Genomic DNA, 26,678 nt, shown 5'->3' with positions numbered 1-26,678 from the left:
TGAATCCGGCCATGCTGCTCAAAAGTGAGTAAATAACGACCTTATAAGTTCAGTCTCGTCTGTTTCACTGTAACGCCATAATATTCCCACGGCAGAGATTGTTGTTGGAAGTATTTAAGCAGCCTGTAACTTCACATTGCGTTGGCAGTGAGCCCGGATGACTCCACGAAAAGGAAACTCCGTCAGTTCCCAGAATAGAAATCCCATTTCGGTGCCGGACTTGACCGAAACTCTTCACTCTGCAGCACAAGAAACCGGCGGCGGACGAGTTTTGTTGACAGTGAGGAGATACGGGCTGTTCGTTTCAGCGCACGCAACCCCTAACGCTTGAATTAGTCGGTGCCCTCCTTCCTCCTCCTCCTCCTCCTCCTCCTCCGCATGCTTTCGGCTTCGTCTCACCTGTTGACGCCGACAAGCCGCTCTCGCAGACCTGTCATTTTTTTTTTTTCCTTGAAGGGGAATTTCAGGTGAACGAAAAAAATAAAATAAAATCAAATAAACTAGAAGAAAACGGGAGATACCGCGGCTGTCAAACAACTCGCGAGGTCGAAGCGACTTTACGCGTCGCGAGCGTCGGAGAGGTGAAATGAGCTTTTAAAAAAGTTGAAAGGACTCGCGGACAGTTTTCGCGTTTCATTTCTCTTGTTTGTTTTTTTTTTTTTTTGTTTTTTTTGTCCCGGGCTTTTCCACCACGTTATGAATTAGAAGACCTACGTCTCCTTGTCGTTGAAGTTGGAGCACGTTGTTCCAGGTAAGACTTGTTTGTTTGCCTTTAATTCGCTTCCCCCCCCCCCTTTTTTTTTTATTTTTTATTTTTTTTATTGAGCACCGAGTCAAGTCAGCAGACCTCCCAACAAACACCGCGCCGGTGCAGTTTCGCTGCGGTAAACAGGAGGCAAAAAAAACCAACCCAAACAAACAGCTTCACACATTTAATGAGGTGTTCCTGTCATGACGATTTTAGAAGTGCCTCTGCTGTTGACTACATCTAACATCTACTTCTTTTTTTTATATATATATATATATATATATATATATATATTATCTTTGCACTCAAAACGAAAGAAGAAAACTGCTTCCTGATGTTGAATGCATTCACAATGCTGCTGCCTTCTTGCTTGAAACTTATAATAAGATGGCCAGGCTTTTATTATTTATTCTTCATAATCGCTCGTCCTACTCCTTCACCTCAATTTTGCAGTTCAAATTGTGTTATCTGTGAAAATATTCTCAGTAACTTTCCCTGAGATAAAAAAAAAAAAAAAAACTTGTCCCATGACAACAACTCCAGTTTACATAAATTCCCCTTTTGTGTAAAATGACCTTGGGATATGTGGCCTTTTCTCCCTCCATCAGCACTCCCCCCCCCCCCCCCCCCCCCCCCCCCCCCCCCCCCCCCCCCCCCCCCCCCCCCCCCCCCCCCCCCCCCCCCCCCCCCCCCCCCCCCCCCCCCCCCCCCCCCCCCCCCCCCCCCCCCCCCCCCCCCCCCCCCCCCCCCCCCCCCCCCTGGTAAACAGAGGTGGGTGGGTGGGTGGGAGGGCAGGCTGAGGTAGGATCGTGAGGGATTTGCTGTCTGGGGACTTCTGCCTTTGGCGTGTCCTCTGTCTGACACGCCACTTGTTTTGACTGCCTTTGGACAAATCTGTGTCTGAGCCATCCTGTCCCGCAGGTTGTCATTAATGGATCTATCTTGTCTTGCATCACGATTCCCACAGACTTACTCAGGCCAAAGGAATCCGTGTGTCAGTGCAGGTCCGGCCGTTCACACACTGTAGCGGGCGGGGAATTGGTAACTGGCCAAAAATATTTTCTTACATATTGTTTATTCATTTCAGTATTTCGGGTTTTGCATCAGTGACATTTTTTTTTAATGCGTAGTTTTTGTTTGAGGCTGCGGGTGGATGAATGTATTGGCTTCGGTTACGTTTCGGTTTGTGATTTTCAGTGCTGCGGCTGTGAACTTACAGAAAAACACAGGTGTTAATAATAACATTAACAATGTTTTACTCGGGTGTCCCGGTAAACCATGACTGATCAATTATATTCACGATACTGGGACCCGAAGACGGCTAAATCGAATCCAGCAAGCATTAATGTTATTATTTAACCTGTGATTTTCAGGTTTTGATATTTCTTATCACTGCTGATTAGCAAATACATTTTTTCATCTGTTTATAGTATATAAAATGTCAAAAAAATAGTGTAAAATGACAAATCCTTATTTTGTCAGCAGGGCTATAGATTTACAATGCGCTGGTATTTTCTGTGTTTTATTGGCGCTCCTTACTTCAACTGGCTTCCTACATCTCCCAGAGTGCCTTTCAATACTTCAGAGAACGGGCTTTATATTGTTGCATCTACTAATGAATGAAACATGTTATGGGAAAAATCATGTAGATAAGGGTAGGCGATACAGCTTTAAAATAATATCCTGATATCTCTTCGACAATATACTTAACAATACGAAAACACACGATGTCATGATATCAACAAGTCAGAATTTTTTTTTTCCATCATCACAAGGTGAATTCTTTAAATCATCATCAAAATTACAATATTGCCATGAACGATACGATATGGCACATCCATAATGCAGACAGCTGAAGTGGAACTGCATGTTGTTTTGCAGCCTCCAGTACAACATGTGCTGAGGATGCATTGTAATTCTGATCATCTGAGGCAATTTAAACTGTAAAAACCTCAATACTTTTTGGTACCGAATGACTTTTTGTCAGAGAACAGAAAACTGAGGTTCCCAAAACTGGCAGGAAATGGTCAAAATTACAGTCTGTCCTACTGTCTTCTGTGGTTCGACGGTTTCTGATTTGAGTTATTCAGACAGCTTTAAACATCAGAGAAAGTTGTTTTTGGTTTCTTAAATGAAAAAAAAAAACAGATTTTATTCCCCGCAAAAAAATAGAAAAAGGTATTATTATGATATTGGCACTGAATTCAAACCTATCAAACAGCGGCCGTGCTTAGCTACAGACACCATATCATCTTTTTCTACTTGAAATGTATCTCGCTCTTTATCAAAAGTTCGAGAGAAGACTGATATTCGATCCTGCCGGACGTTCGCTGGAACCTGGCGTGTAAGTCGAGACTGAAATTGCTGAAAAATCTTCAAATCATAAAGCTTCTGTCGTCGTCACTGCAAAACGTCTCAAACTGTCAGCATGCCAGACAATTTTCCGCCGGAATGTCGAAAAACCCGGCAAGAAACAACACGACGGTCCCACAGAAGCAACGTCCAATACCGCTGGCTTTGTTTTTACAGCGTTTAAGTGACTTCAAGTTGTTTGTTTTTTCCTTCGTAGTTCATTTTCAGTACCTCGAGCGCCCGACGCAGAAGGCAGAGGCCTATGTTGTTGGCATTTTCCAGCTGCAGCAGTGGTCTTGTCGTACGTGTGCCCAGACGTTCTGGGTTTTGTACCCTCGTGGTCGAAATGCACTTATTGCAAGTCGCTTTAGATAAAAGCGTCAGCTAAATGAAATGTAATGTAATAATGTAACGTGTTGCCACCCGGGTGTCGGGCAGGATTTGTCCCTTTTTTTTTTCCTCCCGGTAGCAGCTGGATGACAGCCAGCGCTCTTTGCTGTCACCTGCTCTTCCTGCTCACTAACTTGTACTGCGATGACAGCTTCCTGTTGCTTGGCGCCGAGCCAGCGGTGGGGGGGGGGGCACATGCAGCAGGTCGAGAGGTCACAGCATTTAATCCTTCTGATCACGGCGTGCTCTTTCCTGCAACGTCCTAGAACGTGTCGATTTTTGTTGTTGTTGTTGTTGTTGTCTTTTTCCCGGTCCGCTTTAAGGCAGCAGAAGTAAACGGGGAGCCGTCGCAATCCAGCAGAAGCCAATTAGTACGAAGAGTTTTCCAACCGAACTTCTTCTTAACTGTGAGCAGGAGTTTATGAGTTGTTTTCTCTGTGGTGACGGACAGATTGCTGCAGGGGCCGGACTGACAAAAGAGGGACTTCTGTGTCTCCATTCTGACAATAGAAATGGGAAAATGACTTGTGCTCCCTGGAAACATTGTGTGCATTCGATAGTGATGTGATGATGTCAGGCCTGCTATTGAAAAGAAAGCTTTAAGGCCTGCAGATTTGGCCTGTTTGATAGAAGCCACAGCCTGTAATCATGGCCAATAAAAAGAATATGCGACTTGTCCCACTATAGTTCACGAGGCTTAATAGCTGGTTTTGGTCTCATGCCTGCTTCAGATGAGAGGCGGCCGCTGACAGTAACTAAAGCAGCATTTGTTTCGAATCTGTATTCCCCTCCGGTCGGTGTCATGCCACTGTGCCGCGCAGGTCGCAGTGAATGTACGTTATTATGGGAGGGCCTGACTGATTTCACAATTTACTAATCCTCTAAAAGGATCGAGGATCGTAAACCGAACATGACAGTAACGTTCGCTGAGTCCTGCAGTTTTTCTTCAATCCTTTGAAAGTCAGAAACCGCAAGAGGATCTGTTTTTAGTCAGTGCAAGTTTTATTTAATTGGAACATTTGCTGCAAGGTTTTTCCTGCTCTTGAAAGTTGCATAGACAGATGCGTTGGCTCGTGACTCCCACACACTGTTGATCGCTTGTACCGGCTTTATGTAAAATGTCTCGGCCTTCGTCAGGTAAAATCCAACCAAGTGTCTGTTTGCCTGTTTGCCTTTTACCTGCTGAAGCTCAAATTGTGGGTAAACGTGGACAAAAAAAAAAAGCACCGGATTTAATTGAAACAAAACTTTTTTTGGTGAGATCAGTGGTCCGCATACTGCGCTGCTTCAAAACACACCCACCCACCCGGTCTGCTGTTTACAATTGTAGCGCACAGTAACCCAGAGATGAGTCCGTGACAAAGCTGGGTACACTCACTTTACAATTTTTTTTTGTCAGTTACTCATTAACAGACTCGTGTTGACTTTTTCGATCATTTTTACTTGTTTTGTTGCTTGAGTTTTCTGTCATTGTGACGTGTATTTCAAACGGGACAATAATCCATGTCTTCGAAACTGATTGCTTTGGTATCCCCTGCTACATTATTTCATTCAATGCAGCAGAAAACCCCGTCGCCGTGTCGTGTCACAGTCATTGTTCGGAGTGAACTGAGGGACTTGACCCGTAAGCCCGGCCTCTGTGGATTAATTTCTCATTGTGCGCCGCCGCACCTCTTTACAGGGCAGTTGTGCTCACGCTCCCACGTGTGACGTGTTTTCCCCCTAAAGTTGGGCCCGTAGTCGGCGTTCACACCCACGTGTCGTCAGAGCTCCTTTGTCCTGGACGTAGCTGCTGCAATATGGCTGCTGTCGGTGTCGACTTTATGGTTTTGTGTACACACTGCTAAGCCCCACTTTTCCCTTTTTAGCCCGTCGCCGACGAGAGGGTCCAGACAGGGACGAGGTCATTTCAGGGCGTTGGTGTGCGAGCGTTATTGCCTTGATTTGGAAGCTCCAGAAAAACCTCAGGACGGGCTGTTTTCAAGTTTCAGGGCCGGATTAATCAGAGACATCCTGACAACATACCTAACATTAAGACAGATATGCAGTTGTACATAGGAAGAGTACAGCACATGGTAAAGGGGCAGTTCACTGTCATAAAGAGTGCTAATGATTCACTGAAAACAGTTACGTCATGCCATCTTGTGCTTCTGGACGGAGATTTAATAACCCAGACGATCTCCGCTTGGGCTTCAGACTTAACGGGGAACTCCCAAGGATTTTACGCGTCAGGGTCTGTTTACAGTTCATGGGGAGATACGACTGCATACATAATAGAAGTTGTATTAAAGTCTTTAGTGGATCCAAAGCAAGTGGAAGCTCACCGTAACGTCACTTATTGGTTTGTGAGTCCGGACCGGCATTTTGGGTGTCGTGACTTTGGTTTGTGGAGCCAGAAGTGACCGTATTTGGACGAGGTGGGGAGGATAGGTGGATTCGATTCGTAGATCCTGAGAGAACCAGAGGTTCCTACGCCCTCCCACCTATACCGGCAATCTGACTGCGCCCTAGGCATGTCAATCAACCACGCACGCAGCCAAATATACCTCTCTTTGAGGCCTAATAACTAATGACTTATAGAATTATTTTCATAAGGACCACCATAACACTGATCAGAGGGAGTGACTTTAGCCAATGAAAATCCATCATGACTTGAAGAAAGTTTATTGACTTTGTAGCTCATGAAGGAAGTTGGTTCTTTTTGAATGGGAGTCTATTGAAGCCACCCCTGGTGGCCATCAGTGGTATTGGACTTGTATGGACTTCTGCATTGGCTTCACTTTTCAGAACCAGAGCCTACATCAATTTTTATATGCAGTTTACGCTCCAAAGAGAGCTGATACAAGTGAGCTCACCACGTCTTTGTACCCTGCTTCTGATCCCCGCCTTAAACTAGGCGCTCAAAGCTTCACGAACTGCGTCTAACATATAGCAACGCTCCTGAATCTCTGACCAAACTGGTGAGACCCGAGTTGCATTGCAGGTAATGCAGGCGTGACATTCGGGTCGTCCGTATGGGCCAAGCGGTGTGCTGTAATACCTTCACTACACCAAACACTCTCTGGTTCAAATAACAGATAAGACTCCTGACTCCTACATGGATTAGTTGAGATCGAGCACACAGCTGTTTTGAATGGAGATGGCTGAAGCTTCAGCGGAGCCTCGCAGTGAAAGAACGAGTGATAAGACTTGGCTGATGTGAGCGCACGGTGAGATAATATGATACCAGCAGGATTCTTCTCCTCCCAGCTTGTTGTCTTGCTGAGTATACATTACTCTCACACACACACACACACACACACACACACACACACACACACACACACACACACACACACACACACACACACACACACACACACACACACACACACACACACAGCTTCGGGTTGTGTTGTAGCGAGTCAGTTGTTGCAGGTTATTGCTGATCTGATTGATAATTCATTTTTTTTTCCTTTTCTATGATCCGTAAGAGTTGAGAGTTATGTATTGTGTGCCCTCTAGGTAGTCTTTATATAACACACACACACACACACACACACACACACACACACACACACACACACACACACACACACACACACACACACACACACACACACACACACACACTTGATGAAGAACTGCACGTGCGTTCATTCCCTCCTTGCTATCTTATTCTCCAGGGGCGCTCCCCTCCCTGCAATCAAGTCCAATTATTTTGGGCACAAAACTGTGTTTTCTTCTTTCATCTGTGAACTTTGCCCTCTTTTTTTTTTTTCCTACATCTGCTGATATTTTTTTCTTCCTGTCTTTCGTATCCATAGTTGCTGCTCTTCTCTCTACCTCACTCTTTTCTTGTCTCAGCAGGGCTTTGAGTTTGTTTGTTTGTTGCATTTGTACTATCTAGTGTGTTAACATGTACACATGGACTTTACTCCTGAATCCTCTCCTCTTTTCTCTCTCGGCTCCGGAATCGATAGGTTATCAGCCTGGACTTTAGTTTGTGGTCAAACGCTTGCCCTGAAGTCTGTTTGGATGATGACGTAACTGACTGTGAACTTTCTCTGCCTTGTTTTCCTTAGAAGTTGACAGCTTTTAAAGGAGAGCAGAAGGTCAGAGAGGACAACAGAATTTATTAGTAGCGGGACAAATGATCAGCGCAGCAGCGTTCTCCTTCATGGATTCTTCTGCTGTCTCCGTTTTGCACAAGGACATACTGCTGTGTGTGTGTGTGTGTGTGTGTGCGTGTGTGTGTGTGTGTGTGTGTGTGCGTGCGCACGTACGTGTTACGTATCGACTAATCACGTATCGTAGAATCCTTTAATGCTGTGGGTATCAAATCTTCCTTTTTTGTAATCGCTTTTCAACAGATAGTGGGCAATTTTCATGAAAATGACTTGCTGCCTGGTAAAATCGTATGCATTTTACGCAGCGAGACTCCCACATGATCTGAAACAAACTTTCTGAAATTCATTTTCACTTTCTCTGCTTTTATTTTCGACACTCATCTGCATCTTCTTTCAACACGAAATAGAACTGTTTGCTGTCTGTGACATAAAAGCAGTATTTCGCTGTTTAAACAAAACTACTTTACAAAAACAAACTTGTGGCATGTTTCTGAAAATCAGAACGGTGAGTCGTCTAAACACTTATTGAGCACTTTATTAGGTACACCAGTATAGTTTAATGCTGTCCAATACAATATAAGATTCTCCAAAATACAGTATAAAAATGACTTTTATGACACCTATAATATTTAGGTTTTTTTTGACACTGTTACAGAGGTGTTAATTCATTTTGATTTAATAAGAGCACTGAGGTCTGGGTGGGGTTCTTTTACTCTACTGCATTATATTGATAACAATAAGTGATTGTTTCATCACTGACAGAGCCTGTATGACCGCATCATCAAGATTAAGAAGCTCAGATAGTTACATTATTGTATCTACATCCGTGGACGCTCGTAATACTGCATTTTACACATTCAGGGTATCACTACAATAAAGATGACATCCTCTCAGGGCGTCAGTGTGCCACTCGTCGTTCGGAAGCCTTCACTCGTATCACCGCTGTATCGTTATCTCCGTACTCCCACTCAGCCCGCATTCCCTGCAGCCTAATAAGGTCTGGATGGAGGGAGAGGAAGAGGGCGCCGAGGGCGAGGGACGATGGTGGGAAAAGGTTGGACAATAGGAATTTAAAAGTATTTTCCCACAAATTGCTTTTGCTCTGTGCACGCATGCATGTTTTTGTGTAAAGAGAGACCACACAGACGAGGGTGAAAGGGTAAAATAGAACAAAGAGAGCCGGAGAATACAGGCCTTGAGGGTGACATATTACCTAATGCTGGGAAGCGCTTCGCTGCGGAGCACGGTAAACACTCTACATAATGATATTTGCTTGGGTAAATCCGCATGAATGTGACGGACGAAACAAACAAACAAAAAAAAAAAAGTACAACATCGCTGTGCAATCAAAGTCTGTTCTGATGTAGTTCCTTTCATATACTGTCCTGCTGCTGATGCACATCAAAGCCTGAAATGAGACCAGACTGCTGCGTGTCATCGTTGTGTCCACACCACGCTCCGACAGACCTTCACCAAGAGAGAGAGACCCTGAAACACCACCGCAAACCACAGCCCACATCCTGAGTTCTCTCCCCTCTTTCACTCCTGCTTCCTCATCCAAGCAGAAGGTGTTTTCCTCCATCACAGACGGTTTTCTGGAAGCCGGGGGGGGGGGGGATTTCTCTGTTTTTAAAGTGCTTATGCTGTCATTACTCAGCTGAGATATCCCCTCGGTGAACTGCCACCTGATCCCTCGTACGCCTTCACCCGAGCAGCAGATTAGATTACCACAATATTCAATATCTCTCCCCCCCTTCACCCCCCCACCTCCCGCCCCGTGTGTCTGCAGCTCTTATTAACTGCCTCCCCTGTTTTAGCCTTCAGAAAATGCCCCAACATAACATGGAAAACTCGAGGAGCCAGTGGCAGCAGGCTCTGCGGTCGCCGTGGATCACCAGAGTGGCTGGAGGTCAGAGCCCCGCCTCCTCGGGGGCGGAGTCAGACACGGAGAGTAGCAGCACAGAGAGCGAGAAGGTAAGCTGATGAGCCGTGTGGATGATGGGGTTGCAGTGGTGCGTCGGGCTTTGCTCTGTTTCTGTTGCACGTGAGAAAGAAAGAATCATCTATAGGCAGTAAAAAAAAATGTGAATCATCAACCCCAGAATAAACTGTTCACTGATTTACAGCTCGCATGTGGGAACTTTGTCTGCTCTTTGTTCCTTTTCTGTCAGTCCTGCATCAAAAAACTGGAGATGGGTTCCCTGAAAGTCCTGTCATCGCCCTCAATGCTCCAGCAGCGAATCATAGAGATAGACCAGCAAAAGGAAGAACTGAAGATTGAGGTGAGCGTGCCTGGACGATACGCTAGACGTAAACAACTGATTATCCAGGCACATTCAGGGAAAACAGCTGATTCAGCACAGTTCTGCTCACAAGGCTTTGCAGACCACTGAATGAACTAGAGCTGAAACAGAAAATGTATTTTGACAATTAAGGAGGTTAACTGGCAACTATCAAATGATAAAAAAAAAAAAAAAAAAAAAAAAACAGCGGTCAAGGAAATACTAGAATGAATAAATGTTTCTGCCGAATGCTGCACTTTCCAAACGCCAACACAAGTCACGTTAAAGGAATGCGTGTCTCTGGCTTGCTGACGGTCCGGTCAGAATGATTCAGCTCGGTCCCCGTCTCCTGTCCTCTCAGCTCCAGCTGGAGATCGCTCTGCTGCAGGGAGAGCTGCAGACGGAGACCAAGCAGCTGCACAGACACACACAGAAGCTGCAGGCTCTACAGCAGGAGGCCAGACGGAGGCAGACGCACAAACACAACGACACGCTGAAGGTAAAACGCACCGTTTTCTGTTCTACGCCGTCTTCACCTTTTTTTTTTTTTTTTTTTTTTTTTTGAAGTGCTTACACCGCTACCTGTTACGTATTTGTGATTTTCATCTTTCATATCATGTCTTCGTGAACCACCAGCATTTCTTTTTGGAGACCATCAACGTGTTAATTTAACTTTAGACGGCCCGGTGTCGGGATTGCAATCGCAACGCGACTCAAAGGATTCCACAGAGACATGTGGTCTCGGTCACGGTCCACTAACGTCCACACAACATCGCGTCGGTGATAAATCGGCTCTGATGCAGAACTGCTTTTAGGATTAATGTCTCTCGTCGTCACTAAACGGAGTTGTGAAATAGACTCGTCGCTGCTGTTTGTTTTGTTTTTGGGCATTTTTGCCGTCATTCAGATGGTGCAGTGTAGACAGACAGAATATGTGTGCAAAAAGAGCAGAGGCGTGACAGTACAGTACAGTAAAAGTCCAGTTGGCCGGGAAACAAACCGGAGACTCCCTGCTGATTGTGGTGTTTTCTCCGACCGCTCAGCCGCCGGACCGCCCATTTCTTTCTCTTCCGAGTCCGTCTTTGTTTTGCTTTTCAAAGTGCGCTGGTAGCAATACTCTCACTTCGCTCTTTTCTTGCCGCGTCTACATCTGCAGGAGCAAGAGAGTCTGGAGGAGGAGAGACGCAGGGTGGAGGAGCTGAGGAGGAGGTGTGAGGAGAAAGAGAAACTGATCCCCGGTCAGCCAGAGAGTCAGAGAGAACAGCTAACACTGCAGCTGCAGCAGGTGAGTGGATGTAGAGTGTCTGACCTTCTCAGTTGGATGGAAATAAAGCTAAATTTAAAAAAAAATTAAAAACTTGGATCGATGACAATTTTTAAAGTTGATGCATTACATTTTTTTGTGCTTTTTTTTGTTGTTGCTACGTTTGTCTAAACCTCTACAAAACTAGCTGGCAGATGCATCGTCATTACGTCTGCAACAGTGGTCACTTTTTATTGAGAATTTGTTTGACACAAACACAGACTGAACTGATCAGTGTTGCTGCGACCAGACAGATGAGCTTCCTGGAAGTTAATTGATGGGGCACCTTGATTACATCAGAATACAAAACTTATTAGAAGAGAAGTGGAATCATTTACCAGTAATGAAATGAGCATTCAGGGCCGCGCGATACCGGATCTCTTTTCTGAGATTTGCCTTTCGGCCGTGTGCTTCTCCACTCGCTCTCACTCAGCGCTTGCTTTTGATGCGGCTGATGTCCCGAATGAAAATGCGTCAGAATTGTTTTCATTCAAAACGGAGATCGCGCGGAGACACAAAATCGGAAGTTGCGATTTTATTACGATTCTTTGTGCATCTCCGTGACCGTTGTCTGTTCCCTGCTGCGAGAGGGTTCGGGTTGTACATCCCGCTGATAAAAGACGTGCCGGAGAGTTCCAAAACATCGACTCGGCGCTTTTATTTCTTCAAGTGTCTAAATCTTACCGAGCTGTTTTACTGAGGACGTTACTGAAAGCGCGCTGATGACGGCAGTTGTCCAAATGTGACCTGTAACTGCAACTGGCACTCGGCCGGCTGTGTTGACACCTGGCAGGTGTGTAGACATCAGTGACTGACTCCTGTACAGGTACACGCGTTGTGTGTTTTTTTTTTTGACTACACAACGTGTGATTGTTCAGTACCTGTTCAACCTGACGTGTCAATGTTTCAGGAGCTTCCACGCAGGATGTGTGTTCTCTCTGTGAATGTGACGGAACAGGACGGGAACAATGCTGTTTTAAAAGCATTGTTTGAGGATAGGTTTTGGTGCCGTCCAGCGGCAGGTTGTTGCCGTCTTGTCTAACGTGTCAGATTTATTTGGAAAGAGCTTTTAGAAACAGGTTTGGCACGAGTTGCTTTCACAGAGAAAACCGCACGCATGAACACAAACAAGAAGATTTGAGATGAGAAGAGAGCGAGTCGTCGGTTTATGAGACAAAGAGGCTTTTAGAGTTTTTACTTTCACTTCCTAACAAGTCATGATTGTTTCATTTATTTTGTTTAAACTAGTGCTAATACTGGAAAAAGTACCACCGGTTACCAGACGTTGTTTTCTTGGAACTAAAAATGATGAGGTCAGATTTGATGCCTTCTGTCTTTAAAGTGTTCTCAGTCTTTGGTTCTGTACCGCAGATGTTGAAGCAACATCAGCATGTGTCTGGAATAAAAAGAAAGAAACAAAGTCTGTTTTCAATTAGTTCTCTTTTCCTCTTTGCGTATTAGGATTTTGCACAAGGCGTCAGCAATGTTTTATAGTCAGCCTAGTTTTTTTGTAATGAAAAGGTTTAATAAAAGTTTTTTTTTTTTTTTTTTTTGCCAGCTTTGTTTTCATACAAATATACAATGAAATGATGTCCACACAATTTAAACAACTCTGTAAAAAGAATTTCTGAATAGAAAAATCGATATATTTGCGCACTGGTTTGAAGTGAGGTCAGATAATAAACTCTGGATTAACACGCCAAGTGTTGCATGCTGGAATCTTAATGTAGTCTCTTTAAAGCTGCAACATCTGCTGATTATTTCGGGGTTTTTTTTTGGTCTATAAGATATCAGAAAATGGCAGTCACAATTTTAAAAAGCTTGAGGTAACATCTTCATGTTGTTTAATTTATTCATCCTGCAGTCCAAAATTCAAATATTCACACATTTGGGAATCCAGAACTAAGTAATATCTGTGTCTGTCAACTAATTGATTCACTGACTAAACATTTCAGTTCTGGAGTTTATTACAGTTTAGCGTGGAAAAATTCCAGAGGATGAATGCTTCGTTATTCAACTCTAAAGCTCATATTACGCAATTATAAATGAGTTATTGCGTCTGTAAATCCGAGTCATTTTAATACTGAACCTACGAAATAGAAAGATGTAAGAAAACTGTTTACGTGAGGGCTTTTTTTGTTGTTGTTGTTGTTGTCTTTATTGCAGGAAAAAGAGGCGATGGAGGCGGCGGTTCGGGCTTTCGAGGACTGGGAGTTTCGTGTTCTGGAGAAAGAGAGCGGCATCGACGAGGAGGACGAGAGCACGGCGGACCGAGCGAAGGAGGGACAGATCGAAGCCGAGCTGGAGAAGGAACTGTCGTGTCAGCGGCGTGCGGCCGGCGCCGCTCAGGTAAACAAAGAGTCTCAGAGGGAGTTTGTCAGAGAATTTCACAGCTGCTCCTTAACGTGTTATACTGGTTTGCAGCTTATCAGCGCGTCATGTGCTTCGTGGCAGTGTTTACACCCACCCCCACCCTTCGGTGCAGACATGTGACGTCAGAGCAGGTGGACAAATTAACAGGAACATCAAACACTAAGAAATCCCATGGGATTACGTTGCAAAAAAAAACACGCCTGGACACAAATACAGAGCAAAGTAAAGTCACACTTTCGTGAAGAGTACTCTGAAGAAGATTTGTTTTCCTTCTTTTTTTTTTTTTTTGTGAGGAAAAAAGTTTCTTTGTGCTTTTCTCTCTGAAATGTTTTGCACCATTCTTCCAAATTAGACTTTGCTGAAATGTATTTCTTCATTTTTTTTGAGAGAGAGAGATCAAATGAGAAGAGGGCAGATCAGAAAGTGAACTTCAAAGCCACAAATGTGTGCTCCTCCTGCAATAATCACATTGATTAAAAAAAAAAAAAAAAAAGGAGCTATAAATCTTCCTCTGACTATTTTGGAGCTGCGCAGTAAAAAGTGTAATTATTTCCCCGTTGCCCGTGACGGACTAAGTACCACATTAGATGGCGTGTGAGGATGCGCACATGGAGGCACATTCTCTTGCCTTTACAGTTACAGTTCATGGTTGTTATTTGCAACTTCAAACTTGCCCCCTTATGTCATGCCGTGACATAAGCATGGACTTTTTTTTTCTTTTTTTTTTTAGCTCTGTTGGTGTCACATGACTTTATTACAGGAAGCTTAATTATATCAGAGGCCACCATGGGCGAAAGACCAAAGAGTGAAACAGTGAAAGCAGAGATGAAGAGACAACAGTGAAGAAGATGGGAAGATAAAACGCAGCTTGATGATCATGCTTTCTAATGGATGCATTTTTGGAACAGAAAAGCTGCAATTAAAACATTTATCTCTGCAATGCAGTCATCTTGAACTCAGACTGTTTTGGAAGCAGAGGCATGTGCAGGGAACAAATGGTGACTAGATGTAGCTTGATTAGTTGCACTTGAGACAAAAAAATATTATCCAACTGATTTACTGTGGAAGTCAACACAAGGATTGTCATTTTTACAAATGAATCCTATGCGAGACAGTCGAACTCTTCAGATTGAAGAGGGCTGAAACGTGTTGGCACTCGTACATTAAATCATACATTTACGGCGCAACACCAACGAGGCACCAACTGTTGAAGCGTTGGCACCCGGTGTGCACTCCGTCTGTGATTTATGGACTTGAGCACGTTTGTTTCTTTTGATTCTGTTGCTGTACATTAGAGATCACCAACCATGGTGCGTATTTTCGTCGTCACTGTATCCGCTCGGTGCAACATTTTCTGCCGAAGCCATCATAGCCGGGTGCTGCTGAGTCTGAGCCAAACGCTGTGTCGTTGAGGATTCATTTTGCAGGTCAAACAGAAACTTTGACCTCATGATTACGCTGACTTGAAAGTCATCCTGAGGAGGAGCCGAATGTTTCAACCAGATTTTTTTTTATAGAAGACTGTAACAGGTAGTGCAGCTACTGCTACATAGCTAGTATTCACCAAGTATGCACCTAGTATTCAAGGCTTCGCCAGCGTCAGGGGGGATTCATCCTCTGGGGACCACGAGTGTTTACACAGAGTTTTTCCCTGCTGTAGTTGTTGAGCTATTTCAACCTGGCTAGAACGGTACACGCGATGAATCTTGATAGACGTTTCTGTCACCCGATGCGTCCAAAGGTCAGTAAAACCTCCCGTGTAACGAAACGTACGCAAATTATTTCAAACTTTTCCTGACAGCGAGTAAGAAGAACTGTCCTTTTTTGTGTGCGATCTTTGTTTTTATTAGAACTTCCTAAAAGCTGCTTTTCAGCTGAATGGTTCCACAAATATAGATGGACAAAACATAGATGGTGAAAATAATGAAGGATTGTTCCTCTATTAGCTCCAGTATGTCGGAGGAGGAGGAGGAGGAGGAAGGGAAAGTAGGAGATGAAGACGGGGATTGTGCGAGAGGGATGCCGGTTGACTCAGCTGCAGACGATAGACGGCTCATCTCCCGTTTCTCACCGTGTCACCTTTACTGCCCTCACGAGCTGATTTCATGCCATTTCTTTGAGTTGCACCTTCGGCCCCGTTGCCATGCGCCCCTCTCTCCCGTGCCTCTCATTGACTTGCAAATTGGACATTTGATTTTGCATTGCGTCTCGGCTGAAGAGACCTACCCAGCTCAGGCCCCGTCGCATTCTGGGGTATTTACTCGATATCACATCACGGCGTAATGAAAAGAATTGAGCGAACTCAGGCCAGCCACGTGGATCGGCCGCAGCACGTGACGTTTCTCCCGAGGAGAAGAAACCATGGGACAGTTCACGCTGACAGGAGTTACTCTCCTTTCCAGGAGCAAGTCCAGCAGTTGGAGCGACAGCTGAAGGAGATGGAGAGGGAGAAGGAGAAGGAGCTGAACACCTTGAGGAAAGAGAAGCGGGAGCTCATCCACACAAGTCAAACAGTAAGAACGATTTATGATGCTGTGGATTTCACTAATTCACTCCGTCAAAGTTTTCATTTCTCTTGTATATTATTTAATACTACTCCTATTACTATTACAAATAAACTTTATTATTGTCCTTAGTATTTTATTCCAGTGGTCTGTTCTTTAGCCCGTGTCTGATATATAAAAAAACAAAAAAAACTGGAAGCGTTGTTTGACTTCTTGCTGAAGGTACAGTGAGGAAGCGGCTCTTAATAAGATGTTTGAAGCGTTTGAAATCACTGTATAAATCCATTCAAATGTCCAAAAATAGGAGGTGTAATTTGTCTTTACTTGAGTATAAATTTACAAAGACCATTTCTGAAATCCCTCCTTGTTTAGTGGAACATTCATGCTCCATATTGGGCCTCACAGTAAAAGCAGTGTTGTGTGCCGCAGTGAGAAACCTACTAAGGAGCGTGTCTTATATAAGGAGTGAACGAGGGAGTCATTTCAGACAGCTGAACATTTTCTTAAAGTCAAGCTGAATACATTATAGTTGTGTGAAAAATCGCGACGTGCTTGTCGTGACAAACCTCCAGAAAATAATCAGGTGAATCCCCTCAGGAGTCTTTCGGCTCACTGTTTTGGTTTTTACGTCCGGCAACTTCACTGGTTCGGTTTGCTCTCATCAGCCTCGTTTTAGGCCACAGAAAGCAGCTTTTTCTGAGTTTAAAAAAAAAAAAAAGAAAACTCCAATACACCCACTGTACGCTACTTCCTCAGCCTCAGACGGCCTACAGACAGTGTTAGCGACCAGCTGGTGGAGACCATTAAAAGCTACAAAAAAGAAAAAGAAGATATTTCTCTCAGGAGCTGTTGAAGACCAAAGCGCAGCTAAAACAAGAGCCAAAATAATTAGATTTGAATTCGTCAGGGTGACAAAAAGACAACTCCACATTAATGCTGACATTTTGCTGTGTCTCCGGCATCTGTGAACAGGTGAATTAGCTTTATACTCGTGCACATTTATTGAGCTAATTAATTTAGTCGTTTGGTTCCTGAGATCAGCTGCGCTAACGAGCTAACTTTTAGAAAGTGGTACGACAGTATCACATTGTTTGTAAATGAAACTGTGTCTGAAATGTCTCCCTTTTGTAGCATTGTCCAAATGTCTGTGGGACTTGGACACGTTTTCTTGTTCGGAGAACAACACTGCTGAGATGCATCATCTTTTCTTTTCTTTTTTTCACAAGCATCGTGACTTCAATTGTCCAATAATGCCACATTAAAAAGTAGTTTACGATCATTGGTCACTGACCAAGATACATTTCACATGGTGCATCATGCAGACTGGGAGAAAAGGTCCATTTAGATGACCGCGCAGTTTTTCAAATTCTCTTTTGATTTTCTCACCTGATGCAACATATTAAAAAATGTCCCTTTTTATATTGAGTATTGAAGGATTCAGATGCGGCCGCCAATCCTCAGTATGTCACGTAACTTTGTCCTGTAACTCCAACTTGGCTACAGGTTTGAATGAAGCCCACGCTTGCTTTGTTTTATTTGTATTTATTATGAATACTTGTTGATTTGCTCAGTCACTGATTCAACTTTGCTGGACGTCATCACGCAGCCAGCAAAAAAAAAAAAAAAAAATGAACAGGAGACGAGATCAGAATGAGGAAAAGGCAAATCTGATGTGGAGAGGGAGGGAGGGAGGGAGGGAGAGAGAGAGGAGAGCTTAACTCCAGCTGGAGGGAGGGCGGGCGAGACGGGAGGGAGGGAGGAGTAAAGCAATGTGAGGGAGGGTGCCGCGGTCGTGAATGTGTGTGTGCATGTGAGCCGCGTGTGGATGTGCGAGGAAGAAGAGAGGCGAGAAGTTTCACATCCTCGCAGCGAGCGGTAAGCACTCGAAATAATTCGCCGTGACCGAGCGGCGTAAAAATTGTGTTTGTTAGAAAACCGACTTTGTGTTTGGTTCATCAGCTGTGGTGGCCGAGAGAACGGGGAGAAGGGGGGGAGGGAGGGAGGGGCGGCGGCACAGAAGAGGAGAGAGAGACAAGACGGTGTCGGAGAATATGACCGAGTGTGTATGACTGAGCGCAGGATGTGGTTCAGTCGTGACAGATGTGTAGTGAACTTTAATGGTGACAGCTGGTTGTGTCTTCGGGTAAATGAACTTGTGTAGGAGATTGCGTGGGAAAGATTTATTCTGATAACGGTCATTCTGTCGCAAAATTCGAAAGGACATAGGACGTGTTTTTTTTAACAGATATTTACTCATCCTGGATATCTACTAAATCTTGGGGGGAGGGAGGAAACAAAATCTAAAGATCAGTAAGTGAGACTTCCCTGTTCACATGTTCCCTGTCAGCATGTGCTGCTGAGGAGTTGTGAAAGAGAAAGACAAGGGTTAAACAACAGACTGCATGCGGTGACTGAATTGCTCATGTGTTTGTGAGTCAAGCAGGGAAGGGAGGGAGGCTTCCAGGGAAAGATAGTGAGGCTGTGATAATTTTTTAACTCATTACGATCCCTCTTGGGTGCGTCGTTTTCATTCTCAGACAGATGTGGTATGTCTAATGCAGCAGCATTTTTTTTTTTTTGGGAGGGGGGGGGGATCTAGTCCCTGTGTTTGTCACCTCCCCCGCAGCTACAGTCGGTTAAATTGAGCCGTTCGTATTTGCAGTCATTCGTCTTCGTCACTGAATTTCACAATTTGAATCTGGTCCTGCAGGTTCTCAAAGAGAAGAAGCCGCTCACTGATTGGTCGAACATCACCGGCTCAACTCCCTGCATGATGTCACTCTCTCCTCTGACAATTCACAAGCCTCCACAGGTATGCAGCTTGTCACCATGGATACAACATATGTTTACAAGAGGGCTGCAACAAACAATTGTATTCATATCATTTATTCTGTTCAATGTACGCTCAAGCTATCACTTGTATATTCCATAAAATTGCGAGAAAGAAACTTTCCTGGAGTCCAAGGTTACACCTTCAAAAGCCTTTTTATTTTATTTTATCCTGACTTACAGTCCAAAACTCAAAGATATTCTGTTGATATCATTTAAAAGCTCAGAAGATGAACAGTCGAGAAGCTGGAAGGAACATTTTTTTTGGGGGGGGGCATTTGTCCTTTAAATTCTGAATGATTTGCTGACATTGATTCTGTTTAAATGTGTGTCACACAGATTATCCTGACCGCACTCCGATGTCTTTTATTTTGTAGGAACCGTGCAAAGAATGCACCAGTTTGCCCCGAAAACGGAGCTCGCATCGCAACAACCGCCTGGCCGACAGGCCGCTCTCGGCCCAGGGTGAGCTACCGTCAGCCCTCTTTTCTTTCTTAAGCCGAGTGGTTTGCGATGCAGAACAATAAACGGCGTCCCTCTGCACTCGTGCCCTCATTTTGTCAGACTGTTTGTTCAGTTCCCGCCCTTTTAGTCAAATCAAAGGCGCGTCCGTGGAGCTGGCGGGCTTTTGTCCGTAGAAAGCCAGATTTGCCTGGATGAGCCGGAGAAGGGGCCGTATACTTAATACTTAATCCTTAAATCTCCTTCCTGTTGTATCGTACACCTTTCTGTCCCAGTAGCCTGATCTGCGAGGTCATGTCAAGTCTTGCCCAGGTGTTTGTCCTTCTACTCGCTTTCTCCCAAGTCTCCTCCCGAATGCCGGAGCCCGAAAACTACTGATGTAATACGAATTAGCAATCTTGATACTCAGCCACGCCACATCTTTGTATGTGAAGGTATTGCGCTTGCTGACCCGTGTGTCTTTCTCCGCCTCCTTCCGCTCTCAGGGTTGGTGAGGACGCTCCCAGACAGCCAGACCCCCGAGGCGTTCACCTCCCCCCTCAGCCCCCAACGGCTTAGAAACGGGCACAGACCTGGGACCAGCAACGGCGGCGGGCTCCTCACTCCGTGCAGCAGCACAACAAGCTCCCGCGCTGCCAGGTCACTTTCTCCTCCGCTCGTTTGATGAGCGCTTTTGCAAGAGTGAAAAGAAGAGCGGCTTCTCGATGCGCTTTTCTTTTTTTTTTTTTAAGAAGTTCGGGTAGTTCTTTAGCATTTCCACGCAGCGGGTATGCGTTGTCAGTGTTTGTACCGTGGCTCACAGAAAATGAGACGTGTGGCGTTTTTGAAAAAGGTTTTATTTGGCTTTTTAGTGCAAATCGAGTGTATTAAATCCGGAGTTTTAGTTTTGGCCAGAATTTCTTTTCTTTTTTTCAACATTTTTGTCTAATATTTGTACTGCACGGCAGAAAACGGACAATACACTGCTGTGTGAACACCAGCCCATGTGACACACACCCCGACCACTTAGCCACCGGGTTCACTTCACGGCCAGCATTTATGTATTTCTTACGATGAACGTTGTACTGGACGAAGTGACACATCGCTGCATTAAAGTCTAATGTGGCTAAGAAAAGCGCTCCGTCAGATTGTAAACAACCCGACTGTTAACCCACACCATCTGAAGCAATTTATTTGCGGGTAAATACAAGAGTGAGAGCGCCAGAAATCGTAGAAATAACTGTGTTCCCACAGTTTGGGGTCCGAACGGATGTTTTAACCTCCAAGTAAGATGCAGTAACTGGTGGCGGAGTTTTATTTCACGTAAACATTTCGTTTTAAGTCCAATCTTATTATTACGTTTCGGAAATACGTACAAAATGGCAGAAACTTCGCATTAAGACCAAAGTTATCGTTCAAGTTATTTTATCATTTTTTTTGATCTGGCGACAAACAATATCAACAAGTCGACACGGGCTTCGACTCTGGACTAACTCCCAGCAGCAGCAGCAGCAGCAGTTAGGTACACAGTGTTGTGTTTATGGGGGGTAAACAGGATGCAGAGATGGTCAGTAACAGCACAACATTCACAAATCTCGCACAGCAGCACACGATGAGGTCGAATGTAAGTTGAGGTGGCTGTGTTGCTTTAAATTGACACGTACACGAATACATGTATCGAACCATACGTTTTAATGTTACATGCATGTCATTATTATGACTGTACATGCGGTGTCATGTAAAAGTTCAGACGCGCGTTAGATTGTGGGAGAACGTCATGATGTCGGACGCACGATCTCACCTCCTCAAACGCTTCTTCAGTCTTCGCTGCCGACAACCTAACTTCTACATTTGTACTGAGCCCGATTAACACGTTCCGTGTTTGATTTATTTTTGTCTCGTTTATTTTTACTGCTTCCTTCCTGTGTAAATGACAGATTCTCACTTTTTTTTTTTTTTTTTTTTTTTTTTTTCTGTCTTTCTTCTTCTTCCCCCAGTTGTGACTATTGTATGATCTTTCTTTTCCCTCTCGCAGCCCATGTCTTCTGGATCTGGTGACGATTGAGAAGAAACTGAAGGAAGCCAAGGTGGAGAAAGAAAGGCTGCTCAGGGAGAGGGTGAGTCGCCTGCCGTGGGAAACACTCGCCGACACCTCTAATCGTCAGCGACACGCTGCATTAGACATGGCTGTCCGACCACCGACACCCACTCCGCTCGCACATGACGGTCCAAGAAAACAGCCGGCAGATGTGTGGACTGCGTGTCTGCAGCATTGGCAGATGCCAAGACTGAAACATGTGCAGCCGTACGACCGAGAGGTTTTAGAGAGTTTCAAACTAGGAAGGGAATCAGAGGGATGTGTTGATTTCAGCTTTCCTTTTTCGGATGCTTATATCCCCCCCCAAAAAAAAAAAAGTGTTTTGAATGCGTCCAGCTGTGTTTGAGCGGATCATCACTCTCATCTTATTTGTGTTACTACTTGTGGTCAACACATGTTTGTTTTTTTTTATACATGGCTAACAATTCGCTTTGATGCATGTGTGCATCCAGGAAGAGCGGCGGCGGCGGCTGCTGTTGGAGGAGAGAAGACAAAGCTCTCCCAAAAAAGAACCGCCAGAACCGGAGACCCCTCAAAGTCCAGAACCAGAAGAGGAACCAAAGGACCAGAATGAAGAGCAACCAAACGCCAGTTCTCCCCCAAAGTCATCAGAGGTATAAATGAAATGTAAATCGGTGTTAAAGGCCTTGAAAAAACACGTTCTCAATTTATTCCACTGAGCGATGGACAATTGAAAGAAATGATTCAAACTGATGCAACAAAACGTATAAATGCTTTTTGTTTCATGCATTCTTTCCTGTTAAATCGTCACGCCTGCATTACCCACCATGCAATGTGAGTGTTGCCAATTCTGTGTGAGTGGCTGTCCACAGTTCTTTTAGATCTATTTTTTTTTAATTAAAATGTCCCTCTGCTTTAATCATTATCATGTTGTCGGTTATAATAAGTGGAGAGAGTAAAATTACAGCATGTCCACTTCAAATGTTCAATTTTAGAATAAAACTAAATGTCAGTTATATTTGCATTACTTCAAAGAAAACCTAAGAGATTGTGAGTATCGCAGTTGCAGGAACAGATGCAGCAGTAGCCGAGTTTCAAGTTTGGAGCTTATATCAGAAGACTTGCAAAGCATTTCCCATAATGCATCTCTTTTATTCAACTCTCCCTCCCTTGTAAATGCTTCATCTTTCTAAAATCGGTTATCTGTGCCTCTTTTTTTTTTTTTTTTTTTTTTTTTTAGACGGTATAATTAACTTCTTTTTTTTTCCCGGGATCATGATCACAGAAGGCCCCGTTTGAGACTCAAAAACAAGTGAAACCATTGAAAAGGAACCACTGGATGCAAATAGCGTTTCCTGTATTTCCATGGAAAAAATGGGCCGCTCCTTTTGGAGCACGTTGACACTCCGCTTGTCCCTCCAGCAGCGCAGCCTCGCCCTCTTCATGTCCCCGAACTTTGACCTGCGGGCCCACGTCGAGTCTCTGGGTCACGGGGTGTCCGGCTGCACCGACCTGCGGCTGACGTCCCGACGCTGCGCCGGCTTCCTCACCAAGCGAGGGGGACGAGTCAAGACCTGGAAGAAGAGATGGTTCCTGTTCGACACGGACCACAGACGACTAGCCTACTATACAGGTTAGACTGGCTGCAGGGGCGGGGTGTGTGTGTGTGTGTGTGTGTTTGCATGCATGCAAAAAGCCTTCCGTGTGTCGCAGCCGTTCACTGAAGGGAGGTCGGGCCTGTCAGAGAATTACGTGAACGTTGTTTCCAAGCATCGAGCGACCTGCTTTTACCGTTTATTGAAGCTCATGGAAAGAATATGGACTCTAAAATACTTCAATCAAAATGGCAAAACACCAATAAATATTAATGACTTGATTAGTTTGATCCAGTCATAATAAGTTTGTTGTAAGCAGGGTTTTTGTTTTTTGTTTTCTCACTCGGCTCCCCCTCTGCTGCAGATTGTGATGAGAGGAAGCTAAAGGGAGTCATCTACTTCCAGGCCATAGAAGAAGTTTACTACGACCATCTACGAACGGCCACCTCTGTGAGTTCTCTTAAATCACACAACCTGAAAAATCAATTTGAAGTCTGTGGAGTTTTTCATCTTGCTGACAAGCAGTGACAAATCTCCGGACTTCGAATCCATACGGTAACAAATTGTAAATGTACTTTCAGCTGGACTTCCGGCTGCCCGCCTTTTTATCAGGGCGAGGAGAGTCAGCCTGAGGTCTTTGACTTGGCGTGTAACCAAGTTATGAATTAGAACAACCTTTTTTCAAAATGGGTTTTCAGGACCAACACGCACGACCGTCTTTGCATTTATTATGATAACACTGGAAACGACTTGGAGGGCCAAAACTTAAATCCTTTTAATAAATATTCCGCTTCTCGGGAGATTCAAACACCGTTTCAGAAACGCAACTCCTTTATTGTGACATAAACACGGGATTAAAAACAATAAATCAAAGGCAGGTCCTCGGTAACACTAGTACTGCTGAGTCAAGCTTTATTTGCTGCTCGCAGGCCTCTGGTGTTGAAAAAGGATCAAATGACACTTCGGGTTTACAATTTCACAGCAGGAAACCTCTGTTTTTATTCAACGCGTGGAAGTAAAACAATTTACTTGAAGAAAAATCTTGGACAAAATGTCTCATTCTTCGCATTAATCTCACCTGTGTGAAAGTGCTAATTATCAATCTGCACTAATGCAATTAGTTCTTTAGAAACTGAGAAAATATGCTGCTGTTTGTTTATTTAAAAAAAAAAAAAAGCATTTTGGATTTCCAATGAAAACATCACAAAGAATTATTTCGAAGTGAAACAAGTCTGTTCTTCTGCTTCTCAGAAAAGCTTGAGAAGCGTATTTAGAAAAGAAAATGCCTTCAAGTGAACTATTTTAAGAAAAATCTTGTGTTATCTGTCCAATAGTATGCTTTTAAAAACCCTTGTGTTCAGATGAAAGCATGCCAGCCTCTACATTGACAGATTAAACCCTGACCACATCAGTCACCTTGATGGAAAACCCGTCCAGTTTTATTCCCCCCCCCCCCCAAAAAAAGCTTCTTCTTCATCCCGACTTCTCACCCCCCCCCCGTGTGTCCCTTCCCTCCAGTCCCCGCGGCCCAGCCTGACGTTCTGCGTGAAGACGTACGACCGTCTCTTCTTCCTGGCGGCTTCCAACGCCGTGTCCATGCGGATCTGGATGGACGTTATCGTCACGGCGACGGACGAGCACAACCGTTATTGACCTCTCGTGCGTGACTGCTAAACCCTCGAGCGAAGCTACTGAGCAGACGGTGCGGTGGAATGTTTTCTGCTGTGTTTGAGGCGCTGCTTCGGCTGAGGAGGGGGCTGGGGGGGGGGGGCGGAGGGGGCGGAGGGGCCCTCATCTGGAACCCGGACTCTGAACAACGTGCGCGTGTACTCGGAGGTGCAGCGGGTTTTGGAGGTGAAGACGTCGGAGGAAGCTGCTACCGACAAGAGTGAATGCCGGGCAAGAGCTTCGCCAGCCTGCACCGGTCGGCAGTCTGTCACTGGGAAGTTTCACTCTCTGAGCCACGTCTCCCCCTGCTGGTCGCAGGCCAGCGTTACCGGACCCGTGCAGACTACACAACAAGACACCACAGCGGTGGGGTCGGACACAATGACGGCAACAACCCAGCAATAAACCTACTTAAGACTGTCTGAGATGTGTGGGGGTTAAACACTGTGACCTCTTTTGGTGACGTATTTTGTGTCGGATTGCTTTATATCGTCAGGTGTTCCCAGTAATATGTCCACCCGCTGTATGTGTGTTTTCAGTAAAGACAGATTGTACATGAAATTTTCAAGATTATTTATGATTTGGAAATTTATGTGGGTTTAGTTTACAAACAAATGAAGACGTACACTGTTATGAATGCACTATTAAATGTTCATTCTTAAAAATACAACTTTGCTCTTGCTATTGTTCTTTAAGGAATTCTTCTTCCCTATTATTCTCGTTCATGAAGCTTAAGCGTCTTTTTGGCAGCTTTAACAAAACTCATGAAACTTGGAACCCGCGTCAGTCGTGGCGAAAATTGACGTATTGTAAGTGGTTTTGCGAGTGGGTGTGGCCAAATGGTTCACTAGCGCCCCCTAAACTGCAGTCCCGGCACCTCGTTTCACCTACATGCATGAAATTCGGTGGACATGTAGATCATACCAATATCTAAAAAACAGTCACTTGGCACAAAGACCTAAACTTAACATGAAGTCCGGCATTTTGAATTTAGTCGCCATTTTTGGCGATTCGCACAGGTTGTACTTTAACAAACTCCTCCTACAGCAGTTTTCGGACCGACTACAAATTTTGTCAGTTCACTCTTAACATCTTTGGGATTAAAAGGTTTTAAAAGATTTTGTTTTCGTCGATCGGTGTAACCGTGGCGTGGCGGCCATTCTGAGCGTCTCGCCATGAAACTATAATTACTGTCAATCTTATGTACATGGACCGACCTTCTCCAAACTTTACAGCCCCGCCCTGAAGACATCTGCATGGTAATATTCGCTCATAGTCATAGCGCCCCCTGCTGGAAACTCGAAATGAAGCTTTTCATACTTTCACATGCTTCGTCGAGCTGGTTGATCACATGAACGTAAATTCGGGTCAGAATAGCCTTATCATGTTGATAATGACGTATTAAGAAGTTCGTGCGACTTTGTCAAAAGGCATCACTGTGGCGATGCGGCAAACTTTGATGTTTCGCCATGACACAGGAAGTTTATGTTTAAGGTCAAAGATGCAAAGGATGAAACGTGGCACATACATCCGGCGTGGTGAAACGATACAGCTAATATGTGTTTTGCGCATGGGCGTGGCCAAATGGCTCGCTAACTGTAGCCCCCGCACCTAGTTTCACCTACAAACACCAAATTCATTGGACAAGTGTATCACACCGAAATGTACAAAAAAGTCTCTTGGCATCATGACCTCAACTGGCATATTTTGCGATAGTAAAACTTTTTTGTCATATTTTGGATGACATAATATATTATGACTTTTTTTTTCATTTTTTTGGACAACATGCCACAGTGGGACATTTTTTTTCCATAATTTGGAGGACATGCTACAGTATGATTTTTTTTTGCATAATTTAGACATGCTATATTATGACTTTTTTTCCCCCTAAATTTAGATGACATGCTATAGTATGACTTTTTTTCATATTTTGGACGACATGCCATAGTGACTTTTTTTTCATAATTTAGATGACATGCTATAGTATGACTTTTTTTTCCATAATTTAGATGACACGCTATAGCA

The 26,678-nt window shown here is 44.4% G+C and overlaps 1 protein-coding gene across 3 annotated transcripts; it reads left to right on the top strand.

Moving 5' to 3' along the window:
• On the top strand, nt 1–24,878 carry phldb3 (pleckstrin homology-like domain, family B, member 3). 3 transcript variants are annotated; one of them, XM_069703752.1, is made up of 15 exons: nt 1–24; nt 9,417–9,573; nt 9,771–9,881; nt 10,243–10,380; nt 11,038–11,166; nt 13,351–13,533; nt 15,960–16,070; nt 18,772–18,873; nt 19,268–19,355; nt 19,838–19,991; nt 21,367–21,448; nt 21,882–22,043; nt 22,813–23,023; nt 23,350–23,435; nt 24,504–24,878. In XM_069703752.1, the coding sequence occupies exons 2-15, from the start codon at nt 9,427–9,429 to the stop codon at nt 24,636–24,638; spliced, it is 1,839 nt and encodes a 612-aa protein (XP_069559853.1). In that variant the 5' UTR covers nt 1–24; nt 9,417–9,426; the 3' UTR covers nt 24,639–24,878. The 3 variants fall into 3 exon arrangements, with proteins under 3 accessions (XP_069559853.1, XP_069559854.1, XP_069559852.1); XM_069703753.1 differs by lacking the exon at nt 1–24 and adding an exon at nt 377–751 and having other exon boundaries at nt 22,816–23,023; XM_069703751.1 differs by lacking the exon at nt 1–24 and adding an exon at nt 380–751.
• The last annotated feature ends 1,800 nt before the right edge of the window (nt 24,879–26,678 follow it).

The sequence above is a fragment of the Brachyistius frenatus genome, unplaced genomic scaffold (genome assembly GCF_029030835.1).
Source record: "Brachyistius frenatus isolate BFR_SWC_R1_liver_20210118 unplaced genomic scaffold, ASM2903083v1 Contig_48, whole genome shotgun sequence".
In the NCBI taxonomy this organism is placed as follows: domain Eukaryota; kingdom Metazoa; phylum Chordata; class Actinopteri; family Embiotocidae; genus Brachyistius; species Brachyistius frenatus.
This window is presented reverse-complemented; position numbering and strand designations above follow the sequence as displayed.

Coding starts and splice junctions, on each gene's coding strand:
- phldb3 (XM_069703752.1), top strand. CDS start 9,427: ATGCCCCAACATAACATGGAAAACTCGAGGAGCCAGTGGCAGCAGGCT. Junction 9,574..9,770: donor GCAGCACAGAGAGCGAGAAG/GTAAGCTGATGA, acceptor CTTTTCTGTCAG/TCCTGCATCAAAAAACTGGA. Junction 22,044..22,812: donor CTCCCCCAAAGTCATCAGAG/GTATAAATGAAA, acceptor TTGTCCCTCCAG/CAGCGCAGCCTCGCCCTCTT.